Source organism: Schistocerca cancellata, chromosome 2 (assembly GCF_023864275.1).
Source record: "Schistocerca cancellata isolate TAMUIC-IGC-003103 chromosome 2, iqSchCanc2.1, whole genome shotgun sequence".
Classification (NCBI taxonomy): Eukaryota; Metazoa; Arthropoda; class Insecta; order Orthoptera; family Acrididae; genus Schistocerca; species Schistocerca cancellata.
In genome coordinates this window covers 341668193-341692267 of record NC_064627.1, presented here as the reverse complement: position 1 = coordinate 341692267, position 24075 = coordinate 341668193, and the positions used below count along the sequence as shown (strand labels likewise).

Below are 24075 nucleotides of genomic sequence, written 5' to 3'. Positions count from 1 at the left end.
GAAGATATGCCTATCGGCTGCTTCTGGGAGAGATCAGACAATAAATAGATCACAAGACAGTGGAAGACAGAATGATGACCAATGAAAAGAAAGTGGCAGTGCACGGAGCATATAGCTAGTGATATTGATGCCAAGTGGACGAAGTAAGTTCATAGCTATAGACCAAGAGATGAGAGAACATTGAAATGACATCCTAATGGAAAATGGCCTGAGAAAATGTGCAGGGGAAATGTGGATGTTTATCACTGAACATTAATGCTGGATAACTGCATAAGATGTCTTTATCGAACTGTGAATGTCGAATGGCAGATCATGATGCTGGTGAAGCATGACTCTGATAATTTCTATAGCTTCAGTTCAGACACATCAGTGATGCAACAAGTGAAGTGTCCTAAATATGCATTGTGAGAAAATTGAATATCTATTCCTGATTATGGATGAACTTCGCAGCAGTACATTAAGAGAAAATGTGAAAGTGTGTTCCTGACAATCAGAAACATACTGTCTAGTTTAATTATAATCCTAGAATGGCATGCAATAAAAACCATAAAAAATTGTTTAACAGGATGGTTAATTCAGTTTTATTTAAAAATTATATTGGTGCCTGCAATTTGTTTTGGGACCTAATTTTCCATTTGCAGGTCATCTATTAATCAGACAACATGCACAACATTGAATCAATTAATCACCATATCCTTCAGTTGGCTTCAATTTAGCACTGTGCAGTGGGTTCCTGTCAGCTTCATATGCCATGGATATCATTAATCTGCAACTTCTAAAGTGGCAAACCCCTACTCACCCCAACAAGCTTTGATCCTGAAATGTGTCACATACTTCATTTTATTTTATAATTGTGACTGGACACATGTGATTAATGTTAATAAATGTAATCATTTTGCCGTTCTCTTTTGTGCTCACATTTCACAATTCAGAAAGTTAAAACCTATCTTTGAGTTCTATGGATTTTGTTTTATATTGCCCGAAGCCAAAGCAATCTTTGAGGCCTGTCCACTAGGCAATGAGCAGTTGACATTATGTTAAATGATCATATTTGGGAAATTTCAACTGCCTTACTATCAACAACAATTTAGGTACTTGAAATTTTTTCAAATATTGCCATTCCAAGAAAGTGTATGGAATATTTCATTTTTACTTCCAAGTAGTGGTATTCTGTTACTCCTAGTACAAAGAAAAGTAAAGTTTGTGATCTCAACAAATATTTGACACTGATGTCTAAGGAATTGGAGTATGTATTTCTGATAGAGATTCTTGCAGTTACAATGCACTAAATTTTGTGAATCAGGAAAAAAATGAAGAGATTAGCATATTTGATAGTGGAGCTCAGCAAGGATAAGGTAATTACATGGGACAAAGGTATTTAATTCCAGTTATTCTGATATAAACATATTAAGAGGATTCAAGTAAGTTGCATTGTAATTGTGGACCTGACAAAGTGTGTCATTGGGAGGCGTTTGGTATAAAATCTTCAATCTTATTGAATGAATGTTTACAAGGCTTGTACATCATAGTGCTTCCAAAAAGTGTCAGTGAAGTGGTTGTGGTTGTGATAGTGGTGATACCGAAGGCAGTGATTCCAAAAGATACACTCCTGGAAATTGAAATAAGAACACCGTGAATTCATTGTCCCACGAAGGGGAAACTTTATTGACACATTCCTGGGGTCAGATACATCACATGATCACACTGACAGAACCACAGGCACATAGACACAGGCAACAGAGCATGCACAATGTCGGCACTAGTACAGTGTATATCCACCTTTCGCAGCAATGCAGGCTGCTATTCTCCCATGGAGACGATCGTAGAGATGCTGGATGTAGTCCTGTGGAACGGCTTGCCATGCCTTTCCACCTGGCGCCTCAGTTGGACCAGCGTTCGTGCTGGACGTGCAGACCGCGTGAGACGACGCTTCATCCAGTCCCAAACATGCTCAATGGGGGACAGATCCGGAGATCTTGCTGGCCAGGGTAGTTGACTTACACCTTCTAGAGCACGTTGGGTGGCACAGGATACATGCGGACGTGCATTGTCCTGTTGGAACAGCAAGTTCCCTTGCCGGTCTAGGAATGGTAGAACAATGGGTTTGATGATGGTTTGGATGTACCGTGCACTATTCAGTGTCCCCTCGACGATCACCAGTGGTGTACGGCTAGTGTAGGAGATCGCTCCCCACACCATGATGCCGAGTGTTGGCCCTGTGTGCCTCGGTCGTATGCAGTCCTGATTGTGGCGCTCACCTGCACGGCGCCAAACACGCATACGACCATCATTGGCACCAAGGCAGAAGCGACTCTCATCGCTGAAGACGACACGTCTCCATTCGTCCCTCCATTCACGCCTGTCGCGACACCACTGGAGGCGGGCTGCACGATGTTGGGGCGTGAGCGGAAGACGGCCTAACGGTGTGCGGGACCGTAGCCCAGCTTCATGGAGACGGTAGCGAATGGTCCTCGCCAATACCCCAGGAGCAACAGTGTCCCTAATTTTCTGGGAAGTGGCGGTGCGGTCCCCTACGGCACTGCGTAGGATCCTACGGTCTTGGCATGCATCCGTGCGTCGCTGCGGTCCGGTCCCAGGTCGACGGGCACGTGCACCTTCCGCCGACCACTGGCGACAACATCGATGTACTGTGGAGACCTCACGCCCCACGTGTTGAGCAATTCGGCGGTACGTCCACCCGGCCTCCCGCATGCCCACTATACGCCCTCGCTCAAAGTCCGTCAACTGCACATACGGTTCACGTCCACGCTGTCGCGGCATGCTACCAGTGTTAAAGACTGCGATGGAGCTCCGTATGCCACGGCAAACTGGCTGACACTGACGGCGGCGGTGCACAAATGCTGCGCAGCTAGCACCATTCGACGGCCAACACCGCGGTTCCTGGTGTGTCCGCTGTGCCGTGCGTGTGATCATTGCTTGTACAGCCCTCTCGCAGTGTCCGGAGCAAGTATGGTGGGTCTGACACACCGGTGTCAATGTGTTCTTTTTTCCATTTCCAGGAGTGTATGTGGTGTTGCAGTGCATTATTTTGTCAAAATTAGAACATCAGAAGAGAAGAAAAATTAGACATTAAAAAAAAAAAAACCTTGTATGCAACAGTAAAAAGACGGGAATCACTGGATGAATATACTGGAGGGGTATGTGGTCAGCATGCCACTCTCTTGACTGTTAATATTGACTTCTGTGTCTGATACAATTGTGTCTCCTTGAAATAGTTCCTCAGGTGCTCTCACAATACCAAGTAAACCTTATTAGATTTTGTGTACTTCTCATTCCATAGATCCACAATGAGGAGATCCTCAAGGATATAATGTGGAGTCCTGCATCAAGGATACTTATTTGGTGGTACATGATATCAAACATGGGACCTGAATCTGCCAGTCTCACATGCTGATTTCTCAGTTGTGGTGACAAGACTCACTTCACTGTCAAAAAATTAATATTTTTATTATAATCACAATTATACACTACTGGCCATTAATACTGCTACACCAAGAAGAAATGCAGATGATAAACGGGTATTCACTAGACAAATATATTATACTATAACTGACATGTGATTACATTTTCACGCAATTTGGGTGCATAGATCCTGAGAAATCAGTACCCAGAACAACCACCTCTGGCCGTAATAACGGCCTTGATACGCCTGGGCATTGAGTCAAACAGAGCTTTGATGGAGTGTACAGGTACAGCTGCCCATGCAACTTCAACACGATACCACAGTTCATCAAGAGTAGTGACTGGCGTATTGTGACGAGCCAGTTGCTCGGCCACCATTGACCAGACGTTTTCAATTGGTGAGAGATCTGGAGAATGTGCTGGCCAGGGCAGCAGTCGAACATTTTCTCTATCCAGAAAGGCCCATGCAGGACCTGCAACATGTGGTCGTGCATTATCCTGCTGAAATGTAGGGTTTCGCAGGGATCGAATGAAGGGTAGAGCCACGAGTCATAACACATCTGAAATGTAACTTCCACTGTCCAAAGTGCAGTCAGTGCGAACAAGAGGTGACCGAGACGTGTAACCAATGGCACTCCATACCATCACGCCAGGTGATACGCCAGTATGGTGATGACGAATAACCGCTTCCAATGTGCGTTTACCGCGATGTCGCCAAACACGGATGCGACCATCATGATGCTGTAAACAGAACCTAGATTCATCCAAAAAAATAATGATTTGCCATTCGTGCACCCAGATTTGTCATTGAGTACACCACCGCAGGCGCTCCTGTCTGTGATGCAGCTTCAAGGGTAACCGCAGCCAGTGCACAAGATATCTCCAGATGCAGTCATGTCGGGGAGTTTAGCAGTCCTTAGCGATTTTAGTCCATGCCGCTGCAAACGTCGTCGAACTGTTCGTGCAGATGGTTGTTGTCTTGCTAACGTCCCCATCTGTTGACTCAAGGATCAAGACGTGGCTGCACGATCCATTACAGCTATGGGGATAAGATGCCTGTCATCTCGACTGCTAGTGATACAAGGCTGTTGGGATCCAGCACGGCATTCCGTATTACCCTCCTGAACTGACCGATTCCATATTCTGCTAACAGTCATTGGATCCTGACTAACACGAGCAGCAATGTCGCAATATGATAAACCGCAATCGTGATAGGCTACAATCCGACCTTTATCAAAGTCGTAAATGTGATGGTATGCATTTCTGCTCCTTACACAAGGCATCACAACAACGTTTCACCAGGGAACGCCGGTCAACTGCTGTTTGTGAATGAGAAATCGGTTGGAAACTTTCCTCATGTCAGCATGTTTTAGGTGTCGCCACCGGCGCCAACCATGCGTGAATGCTCTGAAAAGCTAATCATGTGCATATCGCAGCATCTTCTTCCTGTCGATTAAATTTCGTGTCTGTAGCATGTCATCTTCGTGGTGTAGCAATTTTAATGGCCAGTAGTGTACTTTAAAATGCAGTATGCTTAAGTTTGTTTACTGCTGTTTTTGTGACACCATATATACTTGTTTCTTGGAATACTGCATGATCCATTTCATTGCATAGTGATTATCACTGGATGCTGTCACTTTATTACAGATGCTGATAGGTTGCATCCTGTAATGGGCAAGAACATCTGTGCAGGTATTTTCCATCATGTTTTATGTTTATGCCTAACATGCTTGTATTGCTCTGAATGTATGCTGAACAGGTTGTGAGACATGCAGTTTATGGTTCATGGCCTAATTACATAACTGGTTTACTTCTTACTGTTCATCTGCTCTTTGCATTAAACTTAATTTTTAACGTGCTTTTAATAAGAAATTGTCGACTACCAATGGAAATGGTAACTGATTGACTGTATTAACTTTCCATCAAAGATTTGAAAGTTTTTTTAACCAACTACATAACAAAAGTCGCAACAAAGTTGTTACTTTGAATGTAATTTCACTAAATGTGACTCTTAAAAAAGGAAGGAACAGTACTGAGATGCTAAAGAGAGCAGAAAGTATGAACTTCCAAATACGTTACACAGTTTTCTTCAGAAATTTGTAGCCAAGGATGACAGTAGCAGATAACTCGTGTTGGATTTATAGGACAGACTGTTTATCATTTTCATGTATAAAAGTCTAAAAATGGGAAAACAAGTTAACACAAGATACTTTGTTTGCAAATTGTGGGGAATTTTACTTTTCTGACCTGCTAAACATGAAAGCACTTAACAAGATCTGTGTACATTCATCCACAATTTATTTTAAATGAAGCACTTATGTGGAATAAATCTTTTTTCTCCCTCTCTCTGACACTCATTTTTCCAGCCGGTGTTGTCACGTAAGTTTGTCAGTGAACATTATGTTGATACATTATATGGCTTTTATTTATGTTTGCAGGTAGTAAGTATACACCAAAATTTGAAACTTTGACAGAAGGATTTACATCTCTTAAAATGGTGGGTCGTCCAAATGAACATGGTTCCCCTCCTCCACAAAGTGGCAAAACACCAACTCATCCATACACATGGGACAGTAGCACATTTATGGGCTCAGAAGCAGATGATTTGGAGAGTGGTGAGTATATTATGTTATTTCCTGGGATTAATGCAACAGTATGGTAGATAATTGAAATGAAGCAAATACGCCTGAATGTTTGCACCTGTGCTGATGATTTTTGAAATTTTACTGGATTTAAAGATACAGTAATCATGCTATTTTTGAGTAATTTTGCTTGAGACTAAGTTGTGTATACGCATACATCTGCTTGAAAGAGATGAGAAATTCTGAATGGCTTGTGAGAATATTACTGTGTAGGATTACTAAAGCTCCAGTATAGAAATCGTCCATAAATTTCAGTTTTCTCCATCACTTACTTTTAGCAAAATAAAATAATCATATAGGTATTGAGGTGGAAACTCACATCAGAGTTCATCAAACTGTTACATCATGAATCTTCAAAGGTCTCTCTGCAGTACAATTTATGGAAGAAAATGCCATAGGTAATTCTTCCATGACATTGCAATGTACTTACTGTCCCATGGAAATCTGAGTTTTTGCAATTTTGTGAACTACAAGAAAGACACATGATGGTGCAACATACTTTGAGTACCTGAATAATCTGATTAGTATATTTCATCCATCATCACCAAAGAAATATAAATTCCTGCCTTGTGAGGACAATGTTGTCTTTTACTGTAACAAGTAAGGCGTGTGTGTCAGTGATGGTTGTCTCATTTACGAGAGTCAGTCATTTATAATATTTTTCATTTTTGTGCACTGTTCCTCATTGCTCCATTTCATTGATAAGTTAGAAAATTATAATACTCATACAGAATTTTCTTGCATCCATAGTTACAGAAATTTTAAAGTAATCTTTGCAGTTTCATTTGTATTTATTCAACAAGACCATGACCAACTTTTCCTGCCAGCCTTTTCCAACTGACAACTGATTTACAGCCTAGCAAATTCACAAACAAAACAGAATATTCCATTATTTAGTGAAATATTTAGGTATTTATATCTTGGTGTCAGTCATAAAAAACCTAATCCATAGCTAAACATTACAGTAATACTTGAAGCACAAGCATTATTCTCCAACATGTTTTAATGTGTCCATGTAGTTTCTATCAAATTGATGTTGTATATTCTGAATAATGTCAGTGCATTTTCCAGGATAGAAGCACATTCGACAATACAGGTATAATCGTAAATTGTAGTCTTAAATTGTAGGTAAGTCATACAACTAAATAAATAAATAGACGTTCTTTAGTGCTAAAACAAGAAGTAATTTTATTAACTGAAAATAAACTTTGAGTGTAAGATAATGAAGATGTGGTTAATATGTTAGCTGCTGAAATTCATTAAGAGTTTTTGATAAATGAATACCCAGCATTCATATGAACTATTTCTAATAAGTTTGGAAAAAGTTTTGTGTTCAATCACACATCAGATGAAAATAGATAATGTTCTTTGAGCACTTTTTATCTGAGACAACACAAAACAAAACTAGGTTTTATGTTATTTCATAAAATGTTTGAAATGAAGCCATAACAGAAATTTCCAGTATTGGGCATTTGTAATATTGTGGTTCGGAAAAATCATAGCAGAAGCAGGGAATAGCTCAGGGTCTAATACACACAATGTTAGGCAAGATAATAGCAATGTAATAAAAGGAATGAAATTCTGAGATCACAGTTAAGAGAGTCATTTGTTTGTCAACATCATCTTCCTAGTGGATCCTGCAGACAGTTCCACTCAAATAAGAATTCCATGGTCACACTCCCATCATATAATGTAGTATTATATCATAAACTTTCCTTTAAAATATTACTCAGTTATTAACCTCTATAAGAGTTTACATTTAACATGGGAAAAAAATTACAGGTTGTGAAGAAGAACTGTTAACTCTTCAACATGAGTATGGCAATCGAACAACCGTTATACTGAAGCTGAAGGGGGATGTTGACATTATGCTAACACCACTCGTCCTAGAATCTCTGCAGAGGTAAGTTCCCATAATTTATTCTCACATTTTCTCTATAATGTTGTGATCATTGAGACATTACAGTTCTTTATGAAGGTTTTACTGTTTAATTACTTTATGTATCTTTCAGATTCACTGATGCACTGACTCCAACGCTTTCATCTCTTCATCCTTTAACAGTATTAAATCATTTGCATTCTGAGTGCATAGGAAGAGTAGAGGCTGCAAATGTTTTGAATCGTGATGGGTACTTCAGCCAACATTTGCAAGCGAGCAGCAAACGGAGCACGGCAGAACGACCTGCTGGTGTCACTCCTCATGCAAAAAATGTGTATGAAGAATGCATTTCTACTCAGGCACAGGGCACGCTTATCCTACCAAAGGTAATGATTGTAGGTGGTGACTATAGAATACACATTGTGGAAACTACCAGTGTGTTATTTTTTCTAATAGTTAAAATACTTTGTTTAACACTACGTAAATATTTGCCGTGATAACCAAATCCTCTTCAAGTACCTTGCTGTTAGAAAAGGTTGATAAAGTGTACAGTAATCTTTAGAAAAATCCAGTTTCTGAGACTACAAAAACTTTGTGTGTGTTGTTGATTCTTTATCTCAGCCAATGCTCACATCACCTAATACTGTTGTCTGTGAAATGTTGAACTACACAGAACATTAGACTTGAGTCATTAAAAGTGATATAGTAATTTCGGTTCTTCTAGTCACTTGGTAACAATTCTGAGTCTTCTGTGTACCTTGTAGCTTATTCACATCTGTTACAAACAACTTTTTTTATTTTTGCAATGTGCATGTCAGCATCTCTTTTGATATACAATGAGTTTACTGGCTTATCAGCTAATCTATTTTTAATCACATCTGCTGATATGTTACCATTGTGGGCTTGTTGCATACTGGTGACAACATTTCTATCATTTTCTAAACATTGTTTAATTTGATAAGTAATTTTACTTTTGTTATCAGCTTTATAACGAGTAAAATGAAGTCTTTGGTGGCATCAGTTTTGTTGTGTTAATCTTAATTTTTTAATATCGTACAAATAGTATGTTCTTGTTATTTTATTTATTCTGTCAAGTTCACTTATGGGTATTGAAATAGGTTTCTCTCCAAGTTGTATTTGAACATGGCTTTTCACGATGTTGGACGTTGTCTGACAGCGCTTAGGTAACTCCTTCAGTGGCTATCCTACTACTGATATAATTCTCACATGCCTTTCAATTTGCGGTGAACTTGCAAACCTCTCTCCACACGCGCGCGCACACACACACACACACACACACACACACACACACACACACACACAGTGCTAACTTGTCACAGCTGTATAGTTTTTGAAGGGCTTGCGGTTTATGTCTTAAATATGAATTAAGAGTTTATAGTGATGCTGTCCCATACATGATTAGAAAAGAAGTCACCTTATGAGAGGTTCTTTTGTACTGCTGTGTGTTTTTCATTTCTACCCCCCCTCATCCCCACCCCCACCCCCACCCCCACCCCCCAACTATCACTTACCCAGTTACAGTCTACCCTACCAATCTGCCTGAATGCTGCTGCTCCCGTTTTCTCTTCTCTTCTCTCCTCTCCTCTTCATGATGGAACATTTCCAAGACTTGGATAGCTTATGTCCCTCGTGGTGATTATGGTTTAACTTCATAGTTAACTGAGAATGAGGAGTTCTATTAGTCTTACATAGTATTGTAAATGACATATCATTTCAGTCATTAAGAATAAAATTTCATTAAGTAAGGTTATTATAAGGCTGTGCCATCCTACATGTCCATCTTTGTCAGACTAGACCTGCATGTGTATGAAAGCCTGTACCTATGAATTATGTTTTCTATTTTGAAACTGTAATATCATAACTTTGTTTTAAATCATTTATGTAAACATAACATCATGATTAATGGTAAGGATTTGTTCATGTGCATAAACTTCCTGAAGGAATTTTTAAAGTAATTTTGCAGGTGCCAGAAGTACCGAAATTGCTTCAGTTGTATAGTTTAAGGTTCCTTCCAACAGGTGGAGCTGAAAACTAAAAAAAAAAAATCAATGTTTTTGATACATACTTCATTTTTTTGCTCATCGTTTAAAATCTTGCTAAGCAAGTTAAGCTATGGTTTTGTGAATATTCTAATTTATTCAGTAAATACATAATATATTTTGCCTTTTCTTCATTGTGTAGAGTTGTGAGCTTATTGGCATGGAAGTGAAATCTTGTAAATATGAGAGTGCTCTGGAATTTGATGGTTTTGGGTTTAGTGGAATGGCTCTTATCTTTTCTGTGTCAAAAATCATATTTGGTAACTGTATTTTTAATGAGCATTTGAAATTTGCCTTTTGAATCATAATTTGTTGGCTTAATGTTATTCTGTTGTACCATTCCTTTGATTGTGCCACCAGTCATAACATTGGTAGAGCCTGAAGATGATCATAATTTAGTATGAAAAAGAAATAAGGAAATTCTAAATAGCTTCTGCAGTACATAGAAAAGTCCTTTCATAGAAAAGTCTTGTTTTCCATAAGCTAATGCAATAAATACCGTTAAAATGGCTTGTTACAGTTTTGTCTCTATTTTTCTGTTATCATTTTCAAAAAAATAAAGATTTACAGTATTCTCCAATCAAACAGGGTATTATCTATTACGTAATAAATGAAGTTGTGGAGCGGAGAAATATCTGACAACACTCCTGCTATTATTCTGCGTAGTAAATATACACTCCTGGAAATTGAAATAAGAACACCGTGAATTCATTGTCCCACGAAGGGGAAACTTTATTGACACATTCCTGGGGTCAGATACATCACATGATCACACTGACAGAACCATAGGCACATAGACACAGGCAACAGAGCATGCACAATGTCGGCACTAGTACAGTGTATATCCACCTTTCGCAGCAATGCAGGCTGCTATTCTCCCATGGAGACGATCGTAGAGATGCTGGATGTAGTCCTGTGGAACGGCTTGCCATGCCATTTCCACCTGGCGCCTCAGTTGGACCAGCGTTCGTGCTGGACGTGCAGACCGCGTGAGACGACGCTTCATCCAGTCCCAAACATGCTCAATGGGGGACAGATCCGGAGATCTTGCTGGCCAGGGTAGTTGACTTACACCTTCTAGAGCACGTTGGGTGGCACGGGATACATGCGGACGTGCATTGTCCTGTTGGAACAGCAAGTTCCCTTGCCGGTCTAGGAATGGTAGAACGATGAGTTCGATGACGGTTTGGATGTACCGTACACTATTCAGTGTCCCCTCGACGATCACCAATGGTGTACGGCCAGTGTAGGAGATCGCTCCCCACACCATGATGCCGGGTTTTGGCCCTGTGTGCCTCAGTCATATGCTGTCCTGATTGTGGCACTCACCTGCGCGGCGCCAAACACGCATACGACCATCATTGGCACCAAGGCAGAAGCGACTCTCATCGCTGAAGACGACATGTCTCCATTCGTCCCTCCATTCACGCCTGTCGCGACACCACTGGAGGCGGGCTGCACGATGTTGGGGCGTGAGCGGAAGACGGCCTAACGGTGTGCAGGACCGTAGCCCAGCTTCATGGAGACGGTTGCGAATGGTCCTCGCCGATACCCCAGGAGCAACAGTGTCCCTAATTTGCTGGGAAGTGGCGGTGCGGTCCCCTATGACACTGCGTAGGATCCTACGGTCTTGGCGTGCATCCGTGCGTCGCTGCGGTCCGGTCCCAGGTCGACGGGCACGTGCACCTTCCGCCGACCACTGGCGACAACATCGATGTACTGTGGAGACCTCACGCCCCACGTGTTGAGCAATTCGGCGGTACGTCCACCCGGCCTCCCGCATGCCCACTATACGCCCTCACTCAAAGTCCGTCAACTGCACATACGGTTCACGTCCACGCTGTCGCGGCATGCTACCAGTGTTAAAGACTGCGATGGAGCTCCGTATGCCACGGCAAACTGGCTGAAACTGAGGGCGGCGGTGCACAAATGCTGCGCAGCTAGCACCATTCAACGGCCAACACCGCGGTTCCTGGTGTGTCTGCTGTGCCGTACGTGTGATCATTGCTTGTACAGCCCTCTCGCAGTGTCCGGAGCAAGTATGGTGGGTCTGACACACCGGTGTCAATGTGTTCTTTTTTCCATTTCCAGGAGTGTAGTATTCTGTAATCTTTTTTTTTTAATATTATAGCTGCATTTTAAACACACTGTTTTTGTTAATGCCCTATTGCTTTCCGCCACATGAAATAATAATGCATACAGTAGTATGAAAGTAGTTTTTATTGTGAAATAAATAAATTTTGAAGCTATTTTATGTACTTGTTGTACTTGTATTCTAACAGCTTTAAATTTGTTTCAGGTCAATATTACTTTGCTTCAAGCATCTGTTGTTGAGGAAATTATTTCATTTTCAGCTCTCGATAATTTACGTGACTTGACATGTGTATCACTGTTTGCGGTCTGCTTTGACAGCATTACTACAAGATTTCATTGTGGGAAACAGGTAAGTTTATCAAATAGCCCATTCACTGTACTAGGCTTGACTTACACAGCATAATTGCTGATTTGTGTGAAAAAATTAATGGGACCTTGTTTAAATACATAAATTACGTATAGACAAAGTAATTGGTGAAGAGGCTTAAGTTTAAATAACTCTTATAACATAGTCTTCAGGAGTTTAAGGTAAGGGCATACCAGTTATAGTAATACCATGCCTAGTAAACCTGTACAGTTATGAAACCAACCTTCTAGTTGAGGACAGCTTTACCTTTAGTTTTCAGACGGCAACTTTTATTGTTAACTATTTTCTTGTAAATCATCACCTAGTTTCTGCCTCTAAGTACATCAGTTATGAATCTTTTTTAATCCCCTACAACTTTGTTTCCTTCCACTATGTGATTGCTGTAGTTGTAATATTCGTTCTTTTTTTAATGAATCTGAAAGCAAGATTCTGTTCTCCCTACCTCTCTTATAGTTATTGACAGTTGTTTGTTTTGTTTTATGTAATTGAATAATAAATTAGGCAACCTGAGAAAATGAAACTTATGTTCTAGAATAATGTCACTTGATTTAAAGTGATTTATCTTTAAAGGCACGAGAGATGGTTCAGACATTCCAACGACCCTCTGTTCTGCCAAGTGGACAGAAGAAAGTGAGTGGCATCAGCAAGATGAATAAAGCCCTCTTCCCAGGTCATTCAACACCAGGCACTGCAACAGATATTCTGGGAGGAGATCCAGTTTATATAGAAACATCAGAGACTCAGCAGGAAGAACTCATTGTAACACTTTCAATAGGTTAGTAAAGTGAGTCATTTCCCATAGCATGTTGCTACATCTACGGTAAAGGGCCACTCTGGGAAAGCAGGACATAAAAAAGCTGTAATTTTTTTACATTTTCTTGTTGTTAAAATTTACATTTTTCTGTTGCTAACCTTTGTTCAAGGAAAGGGAAAATTGTTTGAATAATTGTTTTGTGTCTTCAGCTAAAAATACACTCAGGATGTTGTTTGCAATGCCAATCAATTGCAGTGAGAAAACCTCAATATTCATATCAGTCTATATCCACTCCGGAATCTGTTCAAAAAAGGAATATTATGGACTACCATCCCATTGATCACTAGGTCACTAGAATGTGGCATTTTGTAAATAGCTGAATGTCTCATTAATATCTTACAACTCGGGGATTTCTTAGATAAATTATTATTTATATCGAGGGGAGACATGCACATTCAGTATATAATACAAACTACATCAGGTAATCAGACACTCTCCAACTACAATTTGAAAATCTTAGCCACTAAGGCTAAAGTAATTACTGTCTTGGGGAGCTATCCAAATTCTGTCAAAAACTGTCATCATTTGAATAACATTGAAGCCTACGCCACATATCTATTATCTTGGATATAACTAAAATATAAAATGAAATTAATGCTGATGATCATGTTGTTTAGTACACTAAATCAGGCAAAAATATAATTAACGAGAAAACAGCTACCATAAAATATGCAATATAACCTCAAGAATTCATAAATGAAAAGTAAGAAATGACTTTCAAATGAAATTCTACAAGGTGATAACAATCCATGCAGAAGAATATTGGTTAAGAGTGCTTAGGTACAAAAAAAGAGAAATGCAGTTCTTTGATTTGGTAAAAGCCTACACAAAGATAGACAAAAGTCAAAATGATGGTATGTGAAGAGAACTTGGCACAGGAGAGTGGAATTGTTACAATTAAAAATGTCACAGCTTTGTGCAAAAGTGAAAATTGTGGTTATGATTGACCACATATTATTGTTTATTCATAAATAGTAAAAATTGTCTGTTGTTTGATGTACTTATTTGTTAGGAAACAATTCTTTTTGAAGCTATATTCTTTATGTATAGGGATAGGGAAAAGTTGTTAATTTCAATGTTTTTTTTTCCTGTCACTTTATTTTTTGTCCAAGTTTTTTTATTTCTGTCCTGTTTCATTGTTCCCAACAATTTGTTGAAAATGAAAATGTTTACAGCAGGACTAACATGAGATTGACCCTCTTTTCGGATATTTATGGTTTTTATTCGCCACAGAGTCTGTTCTATTCAATTTTGCCATTAAGTTTGCATTGCAGACTTTACTTGAGGCTTTGCAAAAATGCTTGCAGTCTTAAATTCTCGCACAAACAACTCCTCTACATTTTTCATGAACAGTGCTTCGCATAACACTAGACAATGAATATGCGCTTTTTTATCATGAGCACCACTTTGTGTTACGTTCAGATGGTCACTCACTCACACCTCTCACTCCCTCCAACGAAATGACACAGCAAAGTACTCTGGACGCAGCATATGAGAGAGGTACATTTGCAAACATGTGACAGCAACCAAATGAAGTATGGAAATCAGGGCTCCCAGCATTTTATGTGGTAGGTCCATTAATGAGGACCAATTCTGCATCAACCATGTAAGTATTTTCGAGGCCAATTTTATTTTTCCTGCCCTGAACTTATTGATATCATCATCCCTTCTACAGTATCAGAATAAGAAACATTTGCATTAATTACAAATCATGAAAGGTGCCTTATCTGTGAGTCAGCAGCTCCACTATATGGTGTGTAGCTATCTGTCCTTTTCATAATATTATCATTATTCCGTCCTGGATTTTCCATTATTTAAACATTTGCATTAAATCTTTTAAATCTATGAGGGGCACTCGATAAATAATGCCTCACATCTGGTTTATTTCGTGAATGTTAGCTAGATTAATATGTTATCTATCTTCCTTTGTTACACATCTTTTCACCAATTGTCCCAATAATTTATTGTTCTTTTGCTACACCCTGTCTTGCAATTGATTTCATATTCTATATTGACCCCTGATGAAACAGAACAGACAGAAACCTTTTGTGCCTCTAACCACTTTTCTCCATCCTGTTAATCTCTATTCTTTTGTAGGAAAGATACATACACAGCTACGCAGGCTGAAAAATGAGAGCTCCATTCTGAAGGATGCAGTAATTACAGCTATACCAAGTCAGTACTCCCGTGTGTTATTTACATGTGCGAAGATTACATCTCCTCTTCGACCTGTTGATTTCTACAGCCATCACTTCTCAGCAGAATCAACAGCAGATACTGTGAGTAAATATTGCAAATCTGTGAAGCAGAGAACCTTAAACAAAGCAAATTTCAGCTGGTGAAGTCTTTTAGAAATTGTAATGTGTGAAAGAATAGGAAGAGTTGGGCTAATCACAATCTGAACTTGTGAAGAAAACATAAGCAGATTACGGATTTTGTCCATATGAAACAATTGAGCAGGTGAGATTCAGTGATTGAGCTGCATTACATCAGATTTAAGAAAACAGACAACTAGTTAGCAAATGATAATCTTGGCAAAGAAGCTAAGTGTTAGCAGGAAATGCATTAAATCAACATTACAAATATTACGACACATAATAAAGTATACATTTCACTCTTTCCTCATTATCTGCCAACGTAGATAAAAATCTTGTTTCCCAAAAAATTAAGTATGAAAATATCTGCTACACATGATATTGTGTAGATTCCTAGTGTTGGAGTCATCTGTTTCATCTCATTAGGTGTACTTAAAAACAGTGCTTAAATGGAAGTATGTGCTTATACTCTCCGAAATGGCAACTGAAGCAGAGCATAATTGTGGATGGGTTGTAGCTTTACGGATATGAATTTCGCCTTGCAAGTCTCATGGCATTTGTTATTCAATTGTCTTATTGTCTTTACAAGATTTGGCGAACAGTTATTAAGTAACATACACAGTACTGCAGAAATTATTTTTTGATCTCATCATATTTATTGACATTAAGTTCTATATAGGTGATCAACTTAGTAAAATGCAGAAAGCTCAATATTTTATAACAGATCAGTAAGCTACACCAGTTAACAAAAGTTTCACAAAGTTCACTTGTGGCAAAGACTAACATATTACTTCACACAGCTCTAATGAACCAATATAGTAACTGTACAAGTTGATATCCTATCCTCAACTGATTGACACACTTTAGCTGTCCCATCAACCTTTGTAAGTGACTCATATTTACAGACTCACATATTACAGTAATTACAGATTGGTAAAATACAGGATTATTACATTTTACTTGTTTACATAAGAAAGAAACAATAAAACAGAAAAGCAAATTTGTTTAACCAAAAGCTGCATAACTAGAAAATAATAAAATAATAGGTACTACTTCATGGGAAACAAGTTTTAAAGTGCTTGGGGATTCCTAAAATTTTCCAAGAATTTCCAGGAAGTGAAAGTTTGCTAAATTGAATAATCATCAAACTAACGTGTTATTTAAGTGGTAGTGTACATTTTTCAGATACAGAAAAATAATGGCTACTAAACTATAAGAATGGATTTTGGAAAGAGATACATTTTTAGATAGGAATATTCTGGAACAAGAAATTTTAATCTTGCTATTTTTCAAGGTTTGCTAATGTTGGGTTTTGTTTTGAACAGTCCTCCTTTGTTCTTGAAACTCATTGGAGTGAATATAGACAAACGAGTTTTCAGGTTACAGGGAAATGTGAGTTTTATTGTATATAAACATCCTTATTGTAAGATGACTAAAAAGAGTTGTACTTCACAGGGCCGCCCCAGTACAACTTCAAGCAACACTGAGGAAATAAGCACTGCAAATGAAGACAAACTTGGGTTTATTATGTTTGAGTGTGGTCTCGAAGGTGTCTCTCTGAAAGTAATAAAGAGGGCACTTTTTGAAAAAGGAGAAAATGGCAGAGACCAAGCAACAGCACAGGGAGAGACGGATACAGTTGGCAATGAATCTTCCAAGTCAAAAGATGATGTAGAATCCAACGAGAAGAGTACAGCAAATGTCACAGGTAAAATGAAAATTTAGGCAGTTATTCAGAAGTGAAGTTGTCCAGAAGTGATTGAAGTTTCTGTAACCTGGCTTTGATGATATCAGTACTTATTTGCAGAAGCTACACTTATTTTGCATTGTGTGATGAATAATAAAGTATTTGAAACAATGAATAACTCAGTTATACAGCATTAATGTTACTGTGTGTGTGTGTGTGTGTGTGTGTGTGTGTGTGTGTGTGTGTGTCTAGGGGGGATAACTATTTTAAAACATTAGCACTTGAATTGTGCATGCATTTATTGTGATATATCTTAGAGCTGGCTCAAGTGCCATTCATGGAAAAAATAAAAGTTTTTACCATATATATATTTTTAAGCTTCTGTTTGATTTCTATTACTAATCCAGCAGACATCAAGTTTTGATCTATCATGGATGTGGTGTGAGAAATGCAGTGGATCTTATTCTTCCTGGATCAACAGCTCTGTGTTATCTTTTTGCTATTTAAGTGGAATATTGATTAGTTACTGAAGGTAACCAACAAACACGTTTTCATTCAGTGGCTTTCAGATATCATCAAAAACAGCTCCCTATGAACTCCTTTGTTCGTATGCATGGTTCTATCAACTTAGTGGTTGTTTAGTTAAGAAGCAAGTGTTTCCTCTGCCAAATACATAAGTTTGAACTGCAGAGTGATCATGTAGGTGTAGAGCTAGTCACACACAATGTACACTTCACAAGATGCTTGCTGGCCCTTTTTGTTAGACTGTGAACAAACCTTTGCCTAGCTCACTCTTGTGGATACCTTCAGAATTTTTTACAAAATACCTTGTAGACTCTCCCAGCAAAGCACATATGCCTCTCATAAGTGACAGGTGTACTCAGAAGATCTCTGTCACACACGATCAAAAAATTCCATTCTATGGTTGTCATGGACTTTGATTCGTCACACTGTGAGCGTGTGAAGATTTAGTGAAACAAACAGTTTTTGAACAGCTGATGTTTCTGCTTAATATTTTGTGATTTTGTACTTTGGTACTCCATGAGTCAAAACTTGTACTTTATTGATGTGAGGTGTCCATGTTACATATTTCAGATAATATTGTAATTTGGTTAGCTTACCTAGGCTTGAATTTGGTGAACCTGGGGTATCAGCACAAGAAGTCCTATTTTTTGATAACCTCCAGGTATTCTTCAGTGACAGTTCTTGGGTGTGAGAGTGTGATATGCCTACAGAGATTCTGGCTTAACTGCCTAGATTATGATTATGATAGAAACCTCTGTAAACGAAAATCCTGTGTGTGAAGCCTTGCTTCATCATTATCTTGGATGGACCTCTGTTGATGTGATAACAACCAGTCTCTGGAGGAACTCTCATATCTCAAGTCTCTTAGGCTTGCTCAAGCATGCAGGGTCTTTTGTTTTCCTTGTTTCTGTTCGCCAGCATTGTAGAATTTGTTTGTCCATTCAAGTAGACTCTCCATATTCCATCTTTAAAACTTCTAGTTGGATGATTGTACCCAGCTTATAGAGACTTCAGAAATTGTATCCTTTTAGAGAAAATGGATGAGGGTCACTTCTCAGAAATTCTGTCTCCATTTAACTAAGTGAATAGATTGACCTTAAAACCATTTAAAGACTCCTGAAGTGGCAGTTTCGTTATTGGGACTGTAAATGTCCAACAACCTGCAGTTTCCAAATTTCTGTAAAACTGTACAACAGCTTTCATGCAGACAATGGTCAAAACTGCTATTGATAGTAAGGATTTCTTGTCTGAGTGGCTGTCTGTTGGCGTTACTGATATACGCTGCCTTACAAAATGGTGAAGCAGACACAAGGGGAGGAGAAAATGAAATGAAATTTTTTGGGTTGAGATGGTATGTGATCTTAACTTCAGTGACCAGAAAATCGAGTCATAATTACAAAGAACTTGGCAGAATGAGCCAACTTATCAGCTCGACATAGCAACTCCTCTGGCCAGAATTCATTCAGTAATAAGGTTGGGGAGGATGTCATAAAGCTGTCATATCTTCTCTTGAGGCTGGGAAAAGATCTGGGGGAACCTGAAACACTCTGCAGACATTTCATAGAGTCATATGTCATGTGTGAATGAACATTTTATTGTTGAAAAATGGCACCATATGAGAGGTAACACACCAGGACGAAGGATGTCCGTGATGTAGCGGTGTGCCATCAGAATTCCATCAGTCACTACCAGTCATACTTAAGTCATACATGATGGCTTCCCACATCATTGCACCAGGAATAACTCTGCTGTGCCTTCTCCAAAACATTGGAAGTATAGAAAAATCTCCTCAAGCTGCTGCCATATTCGCCAACAGTGGTTATCCAGGATAGTGCATAACTGCAATACATCACTGAACACAGTACAATGCCATTCATGAGCTTGAATAATAATAATAATTGAAACCAACAGCTGTGTTGTAATCCAGTGTCATTTATTCAAAACATGCTACCAATTTCGACACTAAAAAGCATCATCTTCAGGCTCCAAGTATACTGTCATCAGTGTACGAACCACACTGACCAAGGCCAACTGAGTCTTCAAATTTAAACAGTACAACTTATTAAGCATGTTATGCTAGCATGTGCAGTGAGTGCAGCAGGGCCAAAATCAGCTGATTCCATATCGTCACAGCAGTAACAATCCCACCAATTGTCAGACTTGTCATCTGTTGTTTGTAGACTCCATTGGTCTTTGTCAGTCTGGTTCATACGTTGGTGACAGATTATGCTTGAGGCCTGAAGATGCCTCTTTTTGACGTTGAAACTGCTAGCATGTTTTGAATAAACAATGTACCTCATGTTCAGCTGCTGTCCCGCTGTCCTCGATGGATTACCAGTAACCATTTGTGAGCATTCTGTGCTTCCCAGACATGGCACCAGTTCAAAGATTGCTGTTAGTATTGTGATATTAACAGTAGCTTATGCTTGGGACCGAAATTTCCTAGTCTGGGTGCTGCTAGTCTCTGATTGATGGTGTGGATAACATAGAATGTTACAGTGAAACCATCTAGTCTTCAGCATTCTTCTGTAGCACCACATTTCAAAAGCTTCTATTCTCCTCTTTTTTAAACTATTTATTGTCCATATTTCACTTCCATACAGGACTACACTCCACACAAATACTTTCAGAAAAGTCTTCCTGACACTTACATCTATACTCCATGTTAAATTTCTCTTCCTCAGAAACGCTTACCTTGCCATTGCTAGTCTACATTTTATATCCTCCCTACTTCGACCATCATCAGTTATTTTGCTCCCCAAATAGCAGAGCTCATCTACTACTTTAAATGTCTCATTTCCTAATCTGATTCCCTCAGTGCCACCTGATTTAATTTGGCTCCATTCCATTATCTTTGTTTTCCTTTTGTTGATGTTAATTTTATTCCTTCTTCAAGACACTGTCCATTCCGTTCAACTGCCGTTGCAGGTCCTTCGCTGTCTGTGACAAAACTAAAATGTCGTCGGCAAACCTCAAAGTTTTTATTTTACTTCTCCATGTTTTTTAATTCCTACTCCAATTTTTTTTTGTTTCCTTTACTGCTTGCTCAATATACAGATTGAATAACATCGGGGATAGGCTACAACCCTGTCTCACTCCCTTCCCAACCACTGCTTCCCTCTCATACTCCTCGACTCTTATAACTGCCGTCTAGTTTCTGTACAAATTGTAAATAGCCATTTGCTCCGTCTTTGGTCCCTGCCACCTTCAGAATTTGCAAGAGAATATTCCAGTCAGCATTGTCAAAAGCTTTCTCTAAGTCTACAAATGCTAGAAAAGTGGGTTTGCCTTTCCTTAATCTAGCTTCTAAGATAATTCATAGGGTGAGTATTGTCTCGCGTGTTCCAACATTTCTAGCGAATCCAAACTGATCTTCCCCAAGGTCAGCTTCTACCAGTTTTTCCATTCATCAGTACAGAATTCGTGTTAGTATTTTGCAGTCATGACTTATTAAACTGATGGTTCGGAAATTTTCACACCTGTCAACACCTGCTTTCTTTGGGATTGGAATTATTATATTATTCTTGAAGTCTGAGGGTATTTTGCCTGTCTCATACATTTTGCTCACCAGATGGTAGAGTTCTGCCAGGGCTGGGTTTCTGAAGGCTATCAGTAGTTCTAATGGAATGTTGTCTGCTCCAGGGGCCTTGTTTTGACTTAGGTTATTCAGTGCTTTGTCAAATTCTTCACGCAGCATCATATCTCCCATTTCATCTTCATCTATATCCTCTTCCATTTTCATAATATTGCCCTCAAGTACATTGCCCTTGTATAGACCCTCTGTATACTCCTTTCACCTTTCTGCTTCCCCCTCTTTGCTTAGAACTGGTTTTCAGTCTGAGCTCTTGATATTCATGCAAGTGGTTCTATTTTCTGCAAAGGTCTCTTTAATTTTCCTGTAGGCAGTATCTATCTTACCCCTAGTGATATATGCCTCTACATCCTTACAGTTGTCCTCTAGCCATCTCTGCTTAGCCATTTTGCTCTTCCTATTGATCTCATTTTTGATACGTTTGTATTCCTTTTTGCCTGCTTCATTTACTGCATTTTTATACTTTATCCCATTCTTGTCAATTGTTCCTTAATGTTCTCTCTTAAGCACTCTACAACCTCTGGTTCTTTCAGTTTATCCAGGTCCCATCTCTTTAAATTCCCAACTTTTTGCAGTTTACTCAGTTTTAATCTGGAGTTCATAACCAATAGATTGTGGTCAGAGTCCACATCTGCCCCTGGGAATGTCTTACAATTTAAAACCTGGTTCCTAAATCTCTGTCTTACCATTATATAAACTATCTGAAACCTTCCAGTGTCTCCAGGCCTCTTTCATGTGTACAACCTTCTTTCATGAGTCTGAAACCAGCTATTATTAAGTTATGCTCTGTGCAAAATTCTACCAGGCAGCTTTCTCTTTCATTCCTTACCCCCTTCCATATTCACCTACTGCTTTTCCTTCTCTTCCTTTTCCTACTTTTGAATTCCAGTCTCCCATGACTATTAAATTTTCATCTCCCTTCACTATCTGAATAATTTCTTTTATATCATCATACATTTCATCAATCTCTTCATCATCTGCAGAGGAGGGGATACTGTTGGTAGCCCCTTGGTTATCTGGGCAGTCAGTTGCTCAACTGTTACACATGTGTTCACCTGTACACAGCTCAACAGCCGTTGTTCACCCCTGTCAAATGTGTAAGCCCCGTGGTGCACCACAGTTTCCTCAGCACCGCATTTGGCTAGCGCCATTTTGCCACGGTTGGTATATTTTAACCACTGTGGCACACAAAATAATCTGCAAAGCTAGTTGGCATCTAAAGTTGTACTACTGTGGTAGGTGTGGGCTTCATGTCCATCTTGACTACCATAATGCGTTCACTATGCTGTTCATAATAGCTAACCCACGCTCTTATTTTTTTATTCATTATCAAACCTACTCCTGCATTACCCCTATTTGATTTTGTAGTTATAACCCTCTTTTTACCTGATCAGAAGTCTTGTTCCCCCTGCCACCGATCTTCACTAATTCCCACTACATATAAATTTAACCTATCCATTTCCCTTTTTAAATTTTCTAACCTACCTGCCCGATTAAGGGATCTAACATTCCACACTACGAACCGTAGAACACCAGTTTTGCTTCTCCTGATACCGATGTCCTCCTGAGTAGTCCCCGCCCAGAGATCTGATTGGGGGACTATTTTACCTCCGGAATATTTTACCCAAGAGGACGCCATTATCATTTAACCATACAGTAAAACTGCTATAGTTTCCCCTTGCTTTCAGCCATTCGCAGTACCAGCAAAGCAAGGTCATTTTGGTTAATGTTACAAGGCCAGATCAGTCAAGTCATTCAGACTGTTGCCCCTGCAACTACTGAAAAGGCTGCTGCCCCTCTTCAGGAACTACGTGTTTGTCTGGCCTCTCAGCAGATACCCCTCTGTTGTGGTTGCACCTACGGTACGGCTATCTGTATCCCTGAGACATGCAAGCCTCCCTGCCAATGGTAAGGTTCATGGTTCGTGGGGTTCCCTATGGAACAATATTTAGCAGTTTGTAGTATATTCTAGACCTCTGTGGACTGATTGCTTCCACAGCATTCTACCAATAAATCAACGTGTGCCACCCTGCTACAATCTTTTATTGTTTCTTTTCATGTTGTTACAAAGTAGAATACCCAGAGATTTAAACACTGGAATCTCCATATAGTGATATAAAAAAAGTCGGAAAAATAGGTTGCTACGTACATTATACAAGAAACATTACGGTTTAGACAGACACAATTAAAAGACACTTAATATAAGGTTTAGCCGACAGCCTTTGTCAGAAAAAGAAACAGAAATACGTACCATTCATTCATTCAGACAAGCAAGCACACCTCATGCACACATGGCCGCTAACTCCGACAGCTCGGGCCGGAAGGCTGTGGCTGAAAGCTTATGTGTAAGTGTCTTTTAATTGTGCCTGTCTTCAATTTAACATGTCATCTTTGTGGTAAGTAGCAGTCTATCTTTCCATACATTGTTGATACCAGATATTTGTGTGAGTCAAAAAACTCCGGATGTGACTCATTGATACTGTAGTCATAAAATACTTTTTTTTGTGTGTGAAGTGCACACTTCTTCATTTCTGAACATTTAAACAAGTTGCCAGCTTTTGCAAAGGTGGGACTTTTCAAAGGAACCATCCTGGCATTTGCCTGGAGCGATTTTGGGAATTCACAGAAAACACTGGATGGCCAGATGTGGGTTTGAAACATCATTGTCCTGAATGCA

General features: G+C 39.2%; 1 protein-coding gene across 1 annotated transcript in view; it reads left to right on the top strand.

Annotated features, from left to right (window-relative positions):
* Nucleotides 1-24075, top strand: part of LOC126161731 (transmembrane protein KIAA1109) — a 493460-nt gene that overhangs the window by 202308 nt on the left and 267077 nt on the right. Inside the window, exons 33-40 of the mRNA XM_049917765.1 lie at nucleotides 5071-5115; nucleotides 5862-6038; nucleotides 7848-7968; nucleotides 8078-8330; nucleotides 12304-12447; nucleotides 13036-13240; nucleotides 15377-15558; nucleotides 17050-17302. Coding sequence (XP_049773722.1) covers nucleotides 5071-5115; nucleotides 5862-6038; nucleotides 7848-7968; nucleotides 8078-8330; nucleotides 12304-12447; nucleotides 13036-13240; nucleotides 15377-15558; nucleotides 17050-17302 — 1380 coding nt within the window. The remainder of the gene's footprint in view (nucleotides 1-5070; nucleotides 5116-5861; nucleotides 6039-7847; nucleotides 7969-8077; nucleotides 8331-12303; nucleotides 12448-13035; nucleotides 13241-15376; nucleotides 15559-17049; nucleotides 17303-24075) is intronic.